General features: G+C 42.5%; 3 protein-coding genes across 3 annotated transcripts; 1 reads left to right on the forward strand and 2 right to left on the reverse strand.

Moving 5' to 3' along the window:
- The first annotated feature begins 2,421 nt into the window (after positions 1–2,421).
- LOC109626154 (heat shock protein 30-like) lies at positions 2,422–3,837 on the forward strand. The gene has a single exon (XM_020081844.2). It carries the CDS (start codon positions 3,013–3,015, stop codon positions 3,649–3,651), a length of 639 nt encoding a protein of 212 aa, XP_019937403.2. The 5' UTR covers positions 2,422–3,012; the 3' UTR covers positions 3,652–3,837.
- Positions 3,838–4,797: 960 nt separating this feature from the next.
- LOC109626317 (heat shock protein 30-like) lies at positions 4,798–5,730 on the reverse strand. Its single transcript, XM_020082136.2, has one exon. It carries the CDS (start codon positions 5,659–5,661, stop codon positions 5,023–5,025), a length of 639 nt encoding a protein of 212 aa, XP_019937695.2. The 5' UTR covers positions 5,662–5,730; the 3' UTR covers positions 4,798–5,022.
- Positions 5,731–6,791: 1,061 nt separating this feature from the next.
- Positions 6,792–11,452, reverse strand: LOC109626316 (N-acetyllactosaminide beta-1,3-N-acetylglucosaminyltransferase 2). Its single transcript, XM_020082135.2, has 2 exons — positions 9,962–11,452; positions 6,792–9,060 (listed from the first exon to the last, which is right to left on the reverse strand). Exon 2 carries the CDS (start codon positions 9,029–9,031, stop codon positions 7,691–7,693), a length of 1,341 nt encoding a protein of 446 aa, XP_019937694.2. The 5' UTR covers positions 9,032–9,060; positions 9,962–11,452; the 3' UTR covers positions 6,792–7,690.
- Positions 11,453–11,564: the final 112 nt, after the last annotated feature.

Here is an 11,564-nt window from a genome sequence, read left to right on the forward strand (position 1 = left end):
CTGGAAAATGTTCCTGAAGTTTACTTTCATGTATGAAGGAGGCTGCAGAATGTTGTCCAGGTCAGACGCACTCACAGGAGAATGTCCTGAACATTCAGGTTCAGGGCAGAACACACAGCGTGATTTGTAAATTCTGCTGCGGAAATCTCGTGATTTTGTTTACAGGACATCAACACAGACGTCGGCAGAGGCTCTTGAATCTTTTTGTCTTGTCACATGTGCTCACTTCAACATTTTTAGTTTGTGGGTTTCCTCTGGAACAGCATCCCACTGGATGAGAGTCCGAACCCCTGCAGTCGCTCCAGTTCTTCACCTCGTTACTGATCTCTGGTAAGTTGTTACATGTTCTTTGACGGTCTCATCATTTGCCACCAGCTTCAGGTGCCCTTGAGCAATGACAGAAGTGGGCATGTGCCGAGGGCCCTGGGAGTTTTTTTGTTCTTTTAAATATTGAAGTTAACGTGATTTTGATAAATGTTGATTTACAAAGTTGATTGAATGTTGAACTTGATTAACAAACACATTGACAGATTTAGGGGACATATAGAATTCTGGGTGTAGTGAATTTGAACTTGGTGGAGGTGTGCGCTCTACTGCATGTCCTTCGATGTGCTGCAGATCTATTGCAGTGAAGATTAAACCAGAAGATGTCCGTGACAAACTGCCCTCACTTTGTCAATGCAGAAAATGAAGTAAACTTCCACGACAGGAAGTCAAGATCCCTGAAATACCTGCTTCTTCTTCTTCTTTGCATCACTACAGTTGAGATAAGGACGTTGGTACAGGAGAGTTATCAGTTCCAGAACCACTGCAGCATTTCACCACCTCTCTCTCTCCCTCTCGTCCTTCACTTCTTCTCCCCTCCTCTCTCTGCTGAGTCCCGCCTCATCACCTCTCTTTCTCTCTTCCACACTCCTCTTGCGTTCTCTCATCTTTTTCACCCCCCTACTGCTGTATCCTCTGCTCCCCCCTCCTCCCCACATGTCTGTCTGTGCGAAACTGGAGCAACGTCTTAATCGAGGCTCAGAGACGTGACGGGAATGTCTGAGCAACCCCCGGCTCTGCAGTACACACACACACACACACACAAACACAGCAACAGACACATTCTGCTTGGCAGCCAATTAACAACCTGCAATCCAGTGCCAAAGGAATAACTGCATGTTGATGAGCTGGAGGCTGTGTGTGTGTGTGTGTGTGTGTATGTGTGTGTGTGTGTGTGTTTGTGTGTGTGTGTGTGTGTGTGTGTGTGTGTGTGTTTGTGTGTGTGTGTGTGTGTGCGTGTGTGTGTGTGATGAGCTGGTGGCCATCAGAACCACTTACACAGATAGAAGGATATCTCTTTTATGTGTTCAGGGGAAAAAGGGGGATTATGCTGCATTAAAAACCATCTCCAGCAGGGACTAACTAAGACAGGAACAAGGAAGTGTGAGTTTGTGGATGACATTTGTGTGTGTGTGCGTCAATAAATGTGTGCGTGTGTTTGTGCACACAAGCAGCATCAGAAGAACAATGCAGATGATTTACATGGAGCTGAGCCTTGCTTTCTCCTCCTCATCCTTCCTCTGTTTCCGCTACCTTTCGTTCTCCTCCTCCTCCTCACTTCCATCCTGCCTTCACTTTGGGGAGTTCATCCAAAGGTGAACGCTTGACTAAAAAAAAATCCCTCTTTCCCCCCCAAAAAAACTCCTACATTCTCTTTATGTGTCAAAAATATTGACACCAGCCTTGGCACAATCCCTGAGCAGCGAGCGCTGTGTTTGCCAGTCCAGGTTTCATCATCCATCTTTTTTTCTTTTTTTTTTCTTGAGAGATGGAATATGTTGAAAAGAAGACTGTGGGTTGAAATCTGCCTTCTGTGTTGTTCTTGCCCTACTTCTCTGCACAGCCCACAGTTTCGGTCTTTGCTGCGCACTGTCTGGGTAAATAAATATAAAACAGGCAATTAAAAACAAGTGAAGACAATGATATTTGCAGGATCATTGTGTAATGAAGATTTATTATAGCATTAATATGGTCGTGGTGTTCATTTTGAATGAATCTACAATAATCTGTACATGTCACAAAAAATAACACAATGATTAATAAGAGGGACACTCATGAATTAATCAATTAAAATTTAATTGCTGTTAATTAGAGGATGAAAATAACTGACAATGTCAATGAACTGAGTTTTTTTCATGTGCGTCAGTGTATACATTTGTTTTTATGAACTCTGATGACAACTAGTGGTGAAGTGCTGGGATAGCAGATTAGTTACTGCAGTGTTGAAGGGAAATATTCCGGTAAAATTAAGAGTAAGGAAATGCTGCTGTCTGCTGGAAGTGTGTGTATATTACAGGAGGGAAGAGAAGAGCTCTGTGTTTATAACAAAGAGAATGTGTCAATAATGTTTCATGCCTCTGACTCAAACTAATATTTAAAAAATAATTTATTTCTGCAATGTCACATTTGCTTGTTTAGTCCAGACAAATGAACAAATATAAACAAATAGAGAGAAACAAAAAGTGACCTGCAGATTTAGAGATAACATCTACAAATCATTCTACAGAGAGGTTTGAGAGGACGCTCTGTTAAATGTTTTAAAAGGGTTAGTGATGATGATATTAATATTTCAAGCAGAAAACTTTCCTTAAAGTCTTTTAAACTTCAAAGTTCAAGCAGCAGTTGTTCTGAGAAAGAATCAGAAAGAAATTGTTCTAAAAGGTCACAGAGTTATAATAGAAGTTGAGTTGACTGCGTTCATTCTGCAGCTTAGTGACATCTAGTGTTGAAGTCTTGCAAATGCAGGAGGCTTCTTGATCGTTCAGGAACGATCCCGTGACGTCAGGAGTCCTGACTAACAGCCCCACCCAGTGGAGAGCCGTGGTAACGACTGGAAAGTTCCTGAAGCCTCTGGATCTCCTGCAGTCAGAGTATAAAAGCTGAGACCGTCCCACAGCTGAGACAGACAGAAACACAAGCAACACTGAAGAGACTCCCAACAAGACGACTCCACACTGAACTGTGAACATGCTGTGCTCTCATGGACTCCACTCTGCCCTCAGTCCATCCATCAGCTTCTACTGGCCTGTACGCAGCATGTGGCCTGAGGTCCAACCTCTGCTCCACCAGCAGGATCTCCTGCAGAGGAACCTCCAGCAGCTGTGCAGCAGTCTGCAGCTGATGGACACACTTCCACACCACCTCCTGGAGGAGAAGGAGCGTCTCCAAACCAGCGAGGCCGAGCAGCCCGTCTCCTTCCAGCTGCAGAAAGAGGGACAGCACTTTGGCCTGACCCTGGACACTCGAGGCTTCTCCCCAGAGGAGCTGTCTGTCAGGCAGGTGGGCAAGAAGCTGAGAGTCAGCGGGAGGACGGAGAAGAAGCAGGAGGACGGGAAAGGCTCCTACTCCTACAGGCTCCAGGAGTTCAGACAGGAGTTTGATCTGCCTGAAGGGCTGAAGCCTGAAGCCGTCACCTGCTGCCTGGCTCCAGACGGGAAGCTGCACATCCAGGCAGCCAGAGCTCCCTGTGCTGAGGAGGTCGAGAGAGAGCTGACGATCGAGAGGAGCACGGAGGAGACAACCCAGCAGAGTGTGTGTTCACACACAGAAGACAGCAGCACGGAGACAGACGACAGCACACAGGACAAAGCTCCACACACGGACTGATCTCAGTGCTGCTGTGAACATGTGCTGGACATGTTTCTGTAAAAGAGATGAATGATGATTCTGATTTTCAAAGTGTCATCAACAAATACATTGAAACTATAGAAAGTATTTTATATTGATGAATAATGATCATGTTTTTGTTTGGATGTATGAATAATCATATTAAATAAATGTACTATAACTACATCATTATTTCTTCTGTGTATTATTTAATTGTTATTTTAATTTGCCCAAATCATGAGCAGGTAAACTTGTAGGTATGATTTGTAGACGTTATCTCTAAATCTGCAGGTCACTTTTTGTTTCTCTCTATTTGTTTATATTTGTTCATTTGTCTGGACTAAACAAGCAAATGTGACATGATAATTCAAAGTACAGAAATACACTTCAGTATTCTGCTCACTCATGTTTGTCCTGTTATGATTATAATATATTAAATAAGTTATTATTATTTAGAGGGTAGATCACGTCGACTTTATTGTTTGTAAAATATATTTATATAGTTTATTTAGACAAACATCTTCAATCTAAACTAAAGTTATATAAAGTTGACTCTGCTACTGTGAGTATTGATTTCCCAACATTCTTTGTTTGATACTTATAATATAATATAATAGGAGATCATAAAATAACCTTGTGTCACTACACAGTGTTCATCTTCACTGAGGAGATTGTGAAACTGTGAATATTAACAGGAGTGAATTATTCTATCATTTAAAATTAAATTTTATTGTTGATTTATCAAACACATAATTATTTTATCATACATAACTGATTTCAGAGGGAAATAATAAATCACATGTTACCTTCATTTGAGTTAAAGATTCAAACCACCTTCACCAGGAACTTATAAAGCTCATGATTCAATAGGTGGAATTTAAAATATGACTCGTCTGCAGAACATAGAGAAAATAAAACCAGTACATGTTGAATCACATCCCGACTATCATGAAAGTAAGTTACCGAGTAATTGTCCGTGTTAATTCACAGTTAATTCAAGTTCAAACCTGTATTTAGAGATCAGGCACAAAGGAGCTGTCTTTACTTTCAACTTCTATATTTTTTACCATAACAAGACATGTTTGCAACCAAAATGATTTTTTTTTTTACCAAAGATCAGAAAAATAAGACGTCAAACAGAAATTGTTGGATTTTTGGTGAATTTATTGATTAAAAACAGAATCAGAAAAACAGAATCATTTCATTTAATATGATTATTCATACATCCAAACAAAAACATGATCATTGTTCATCAATAGTAAATACTTTCTATAGTTTCAATGTATTTGTTGATGACACTTTGAAAATCAGAATCATCATTCATCTCTTTTACAGAAACATGTCCAGCACATGTTCACAGCAGCACTGAGATCAGTCTGTGTGTGGAGCTTTGTCCTGTGTGCTGTCGTCTGTCTCCGTGCTGCTGTCTTCTGTGTGTGAACACACACTCTGCTGGGTTGTCTCCTCCGTGCTCCTCTCGATCGTCAGCTCTCTCTCGACCTCCGCAGCACAGGGAGCTCTGGCTGCCTGGATGTGCAGCTTCCCGTCTGGAGCCAGGCAGCAGGTGACGGCTTCAGGCTTCAGCCCTTCAGGCAGATCAAACTCCTGTCTGAACTCCTGGAGCCTGTAGGAGTAGGAGCCTTTCCCATCCTCCTGCTTCTTCTCCGTCCTCCCGCTGACTCTCAGCTTCTTGCCCACCTGCCTGACAGACAGCTCCTCTGGGGAGAAGCCTCGAGTGTCCAGGGTCAGGCCAAAGTGCTGTCCCTCTTTCTGCAGCTGGAAGGAGACGGGCTGCTCGGCCTCGCTGGTTTGGAGACGCTCCTTCTCCTCCAGGAGGTGGTGTGGAAGTGTGTCCATCAGCTGCAGACTGCTGCACAGCTGCTGGAGGTTCCTCTGCAGGAGATCCTGCTGGTGGAGCAGAGGTTGGACCTCAGGCCACATGCTGCGTACAGGCCAGTAGAAGCTGATGGATGGACTGAGGGCAGAGTGGAGTCCATGAGAGCACAGCATGTTCACAGTTCAGTGTGGAGTCGTCTTGTTGGGAGTCTCTTCTGTGTTGCTTGTGTTTCTGTCTGTCTCAGCTGTGGGACGGTCTCAGCTTTTATACTCTGACTGCAGGAGATCCAGAGGCTTCAGGAACTTTCCAGTCGTTACCACGGCTCTCCACTGGGTGGGGCTGTTAATCAGGACTCCTGACGTCACGGGATCGTTCCTGAACGATCAAGAAGCCTCCTGCATTTGCAAGACTTCAACACTAGATGTCACTAAAACTTGTGTCACTATTTTAAAATGCCACTTCACCCAGAATGAAATAAAGCTATTATCAGATGTTAGAAACTACTGGAAGGAAACACGTGAAGTAAAAATAACTAGTAAGAGTATTCATAGAAGTAGAAGTGGTTGTTTACAGCAGCTTTTGGCTTGTAGGCATATTTAATAAATACATATAAAATAAGGACATTATTAAATTGAACTCACATTGCCTCCATATCTTCTCACTCATCATAGTCCAGCAGCTCAGAGGTCCTCATGTCCATAGACAGGATTTATTCTCCTGCAACCACATTACTGTGAAACCACTGTCTGCATATTAGTACTGAAATCAATGACGGAGACCAGACAGGGAAGAGAAAAGAATTTCTACTGCGACCGAGACATATTATCCCTAAGAATTTAAGAATTCATATTTGATTTATAATTTGTCCATTTACAAAAACTGCTCAGTGTGGACACAGTGAGTCTCCCTGTCTTGTCTCTCTTCTCCTTTAGTGTCTTTCTCTCAATTTCCATTCTCCCTGGAGGACTCTCTTCCCATCTCCTGCCTGTCATCCTCCAACAAAATAGTTCTTCCTTTGTCTTAATGCAGGACTCACCAAGACAAAAATGAATTTACTTACACATTTTTTAATATCTGAGTTCTGCAAGGTTTCGCTCATGTTCTGTAGAAAGCCAGGATCCAAAACATACTACAGAGTTTAAAAAAATCACATCTTTCATATTTGTTTTAAAAACCTACATGCAAATCAGAGCCCTTACTGTGACCAACACTTTTTAATGCAGGTGCATAGAAACACAACTGTGGATTTCCATAATGATCCAACTGACTGACCTCATACACCCTCCAAAGGTCAGACTACAAATTCTTTAAGTAATTTTTCACCTTTATTTTGAGTCCTTATCTGCACCTTTAAAACAGATTGTGTGGTTAGTGGCTCAATCAAAATATAATTATATATACTGAATATTAATATTTAAGAGTATTTTTTTTAGAGACAAACATTTATTTACCTTACCATACATTTTTATAGCAATCCAGCAACACAACAACATTAAGCTTGGTTCATCTCCAATTATACCTCATTCCTCATAATTTGAAGACAGCTGAATAACATTACCAGTCAGTTCTGTTAATTATTAGAAATTCATAAAAGGACTTGCTAGAATTTGTTGAGTTGTGTAAAATTGGGAAACTCTTTTTTTCCAGAACAAATTAAAAGATATCGACATGTGACCTTAATAATAAATCATTAGGAGACTTACAAAAGGCTCCACATGAAAACATTTGTTTCAGCTGATCAGGTCTAGTTTCAGTGTTGTTACCCACCCAACACCAAAAACTGGATATTTTGAAATGTACTCTTGGTTTTTGAGTTAACATGAGTAAAACATGAGAAAACAGAAATTAAATCATGTTCACCTGGGAACAGATCACAAAGACATTTATAGCATTCTTTATGCACACGATGTCAGGTATTCCATTAATATCATCCTTACAGGGTCACAACATAAGAGTTTTGACCTGAAAGAGTACAAATACACAATCAGTATTGATTAAAAAACATTTGTGTAATGCCCTCTGAATAGTAGTACCCTTGAGGTAGATCAGTCTAGTTGCGTAACTCTTTGAAAGTTCATTACATGCGTCCATCATTAGGCACAACCTGCTTGACAGGAAGATGGACTCCAATGTCCACATGTTTTGAAATGCGGTGGCAGCATTTCATCCTGTCCTCAATCGTATTTGGCAGGCAAATGAGCCTCAGCATCGACCGGGAAGATTCTGCAGCTGGTTCCACAGCGTCAGCATCTCTTTGGGACTGCGTCTGTGAACCAGCAGGACAGATCTGTATGCGCACGGGTTGCCCTTGTCCATTTCCGGGAGGTCAAATGTCAAAAAGCCCGGGTGATGGCCGGGAGAGAGACCGAGTCTGTGCAGGCACATTCCCAGGTAAACATCGTCAATGGGGAAAAGGCGCACCCTCTCCGATACCTCTTTCAGTCGCAATGCAAGCGAGCGAGAGTACACCACCCCTCCTCCACCTGCGTACGGAGGGTAAACACCCTTGTAGAAGCGTTCTGGTATGTAGTATTTAGTGGAGGGTTCACGGTTTGGCATTGCGTTGTTGATGACATCCCCCACAAACAAATCCAAGCTGCTGTCATTTGTGTAGGCCCTCCACTGGTTGTGCTCCACCTGCTGGTGCAGGTAATCCAGCAGGGCATCTGTCCGAACAAAGACATCATCATCGCCTTTGAACACAAACATGGCAGTGGGGCAGTGCTGCTGGAGCCAGCGCCAAAACAACAAATCCTTTAGTGTCAGGTTAAAGAAGGTGTCTCTGAAATCCCACTGCAGGATATCCCCATATTTCCGGTTCTCCAGATCCAGCAGATTGGTAAGGTTTGGGTGGGGGCCTGTGCTCGAGTCCTGCCGTCCAAGTAGAAACACTGTGCGAACTAATCTGCCTCTCTTATTCGATTCCATCTTCACCAGGCCGTTGCGTCCCCACGTTTCTCGGATGGCCTGCCTGTTTTCAAAGTTCCCCACTTGGGATTTGATGGCCATGAGGAGCATGGGAGTACCCAGACCAAAGCTGCTGCTGTTCTTCCTACATATACCAGGCTGATTAATGAGGAGGGGGTACTCCCTGCAGTGCATGGACCTGATAAAAGCCCTCATTTGTTCTGGCAGGCTGTTTAAATCATTCACACGAGGGACCGAGCACTTGTGTGACATGCAGTCAGAGAGGCACTCATCCTCAATTTCTGATAAAAGCTTCGCTTTCGGCTTCCTCATGACCCCAGTGGTGTTTCCTCGCAGTAGAGGATTGTGCTGACGATCCCAAACATGCTGCAACTGGTTCCACAGAGCACTGTCCTCCAGGCGGAGGTTCCAGAAGGGACTGAGGGGGTGAGAGGCCAGAGCGGAGGAGTTGGCAGAAATGCCCGGGGCGACATAGTGGATGATTATTTTTGGAGGAGCGTAGGTGATGGTGACGAATATGGACACCATGACATAAATCAGGAGGTGGCCGGTCATCATGCAAGGCAGCAGGCACATGCACAGCAGTCTGCTGTTGCATTTGCAGCATCTGCCCATCGCCTGTGGTGAATGAATCAGACACACACCTGCACACAGATAAGCAAATAACAGATTAGGAGATAAGATGAATTACAGCTCTTCCAAAATGCAGTAGTCAATTTTTTGACTGTCCTCATTGCTGCTGTAACACAGCAAATGTCCCCATTGTAGGACTAATAAAGGATTATCTTATCTTATCTTATCTTAACTTAACTTAACTTAACTTAACTTAACTTATTTTATCTTATCTTAACTTAACTTAACTTATTTTATCTTATCTTAACTTAACTTAACTTATTTTATCTAACTTATCTTATCTTATCTTAACTTAACTTAACTTAACTTAACTTAACTTATCTTATCTTATCTTATCTTATCTTATCTTATCTTATCTTATCTTATCTTATCCTATCTTATCTTATCTTATCTTATCTGCAGTGCAGGCATGAATCTACCTGGGGGAGACTTTTACATCAAACCCTGGAGTCAACCCTCTGGGGTTTCTGTCTCCTTGGTGATGGTCCAGTGAGGGTTATTATCTGTTCTTGTCTACACACTCAGAGCATCAGTTTTACCTGCTGCTAGGCACGGGGCCCCTGTAGACACAATGTGGAACAAGCATTATGCATTGAATTGGATCAACTCCTTCTTTCTTTTCCTTTCAAAACTTAGGTAAATATTGTCACGGTGGTGTTGAGTGCTTCACAGATCTTTCACCTCTTTTTTTCTCTATTTTAATTGATTGATTAAATTATTTGTCAGCAGCAAGAATGTTTTTCCACTGAATGGACAAAACACATATGAATTATCATATTGGAAAATAAGCCTTGCAGACAAACATGTTGTTCCATAGGTCATACAGCATAGGGAGTCAGTCTAATAACAGCCAACTTCCAAACCTGTACTGATTCAAACAATGAATAAAAGTCAAAGGTCAACGTTACTTACAAGTGAGTGAACGTCTCTCGTTGGTTGATCCGGCTGAGGTGAGAGACACACTGATTTGTGGTGTCCACCTTTGGTTTCCGTCTTTTCATCCGGCTTGGTTAAAGGCTGGTTGTAACAAGGGAAGTCTGTGGTGCATCATTAATGTGAATGATAAAGTGAAGCATCATTCAAATGTGGGCTCCGTTAACAGACGCTCCTGCAGTTTAAGCCTCGTAGCAGAGCAACAGACCTCGGGTGAGGCAGACCGTGTGCACTGAGCATGCGCCTCTGGCTCCTTGACGCCGCAGCACATGATTAGGAAAATGAATTCTCTCAGGACACACAGATTCAAACATGGGAAGTAGCTGCATCAGGCGAGGATTTCTCACAGACAGAGGGAGAGAGAGAGAAATTGCTTTGCATGCAGGTGCTGTATGGGCAAGGGCTGAATATTTGCATGATGTGGCCAATAGAACTTTGGCGGGGGGGCTAGCAAAAGGGATCTGCACCCACCCAATATTCCAGTAATCAACCATTGTTAGTGGCATGGGGCTTCATTTGGTTATTTCCACATTGCTCATCATAACATTTTTAGGTGTTATTATCAACCGTTGTCAGGGGCCCCCTCTCCTCTCAGGTCTGCCTTGCCTACACTAGTGCAACACCCCCAGTGGACAGAAAGGCATCATGGGCAGCTGCCTTTAAGGGGCAGAATCTATCAGGGGGACCCAACAAGAATGTATCATTTAACAGATAAACTAATAAAAAAAACCCACGCCCCCTTTAATTACAACAATTAACTTACTGCGCCTCCTGACTAGGTGACACTTATGGTTATTTATATTAATTGTGTAGCATTTCATTAATGATACAAACACGATACGTTACTTCAGAGTCTGTGCATGAGCTATAATTCAGCTGCAGTTGTTTACATTGTACAATTTGACAGAAAGTGCTGCTCATAGGTATAGTGGATGAATGTATGGGTGAAAAGCAAAAACTGTACTGTGGTCATCCAGACTAGAAAGGCTCTGTATAAATACTCATTTACCATAGCCTATGCATATGCACCTTATTGGCACGTGGTGTCAGTGTACTTTTTTTTTTTTTACATAGTAATAATAATAAACTCCAGTTATTTGTTTCAAAAACAAGTTTACAAAAGGCTTCACAAACACAAAAAGAGAAAAATTATACATACAAAGACTTAAGAACTCTAGGTAAAAGCCATATTTTAAGCCTATTTATATGTATTTTTAAACAAAAGAGAAAAAATGCTTTAAAACAGCAGTATTATTACTGTATTTATCCTGTTTAGTGACAATAGTTAAAGTTATATACTTTTATTACCAAAGGAAACGTGCGTATCCTCTTACTTGTACACAAACATCACGTATAAAGCTAATTAACCACAGTGTGTTCTGTTGTTGTGTATTATACAATGAGAGGACAATCAAGGTACCCGCTGATAAACATCACCGACGTGCCTCCCTGCGCGATGACGTCCGCGACGGACACACCCTGCAACCAATGGGAGAGCCACCTGCTAACAGGTTATCGCGCTGATTCCACGGCAGCAGCCAATAGGAGGGCGGCGGGGGCGTGGCGTCGTGCAGCACGGTTG

The sequence above is a fragment of the Paralichthys olivaceus genome, chromosome 18, assembly GCF_024713975.1.
Source record: "Paralichthys olivaceus isolate ysfri-2021 chromosome 18, ASM2471397v2, whole genome shotgun sequence".
Lineage (NCBI taxonomy): Eukaryota > Metazoa > Chordata > Actinopteri > Pleuronectiformes > Paralichthyidae > Paralichthys > Paralichthys olivaceus.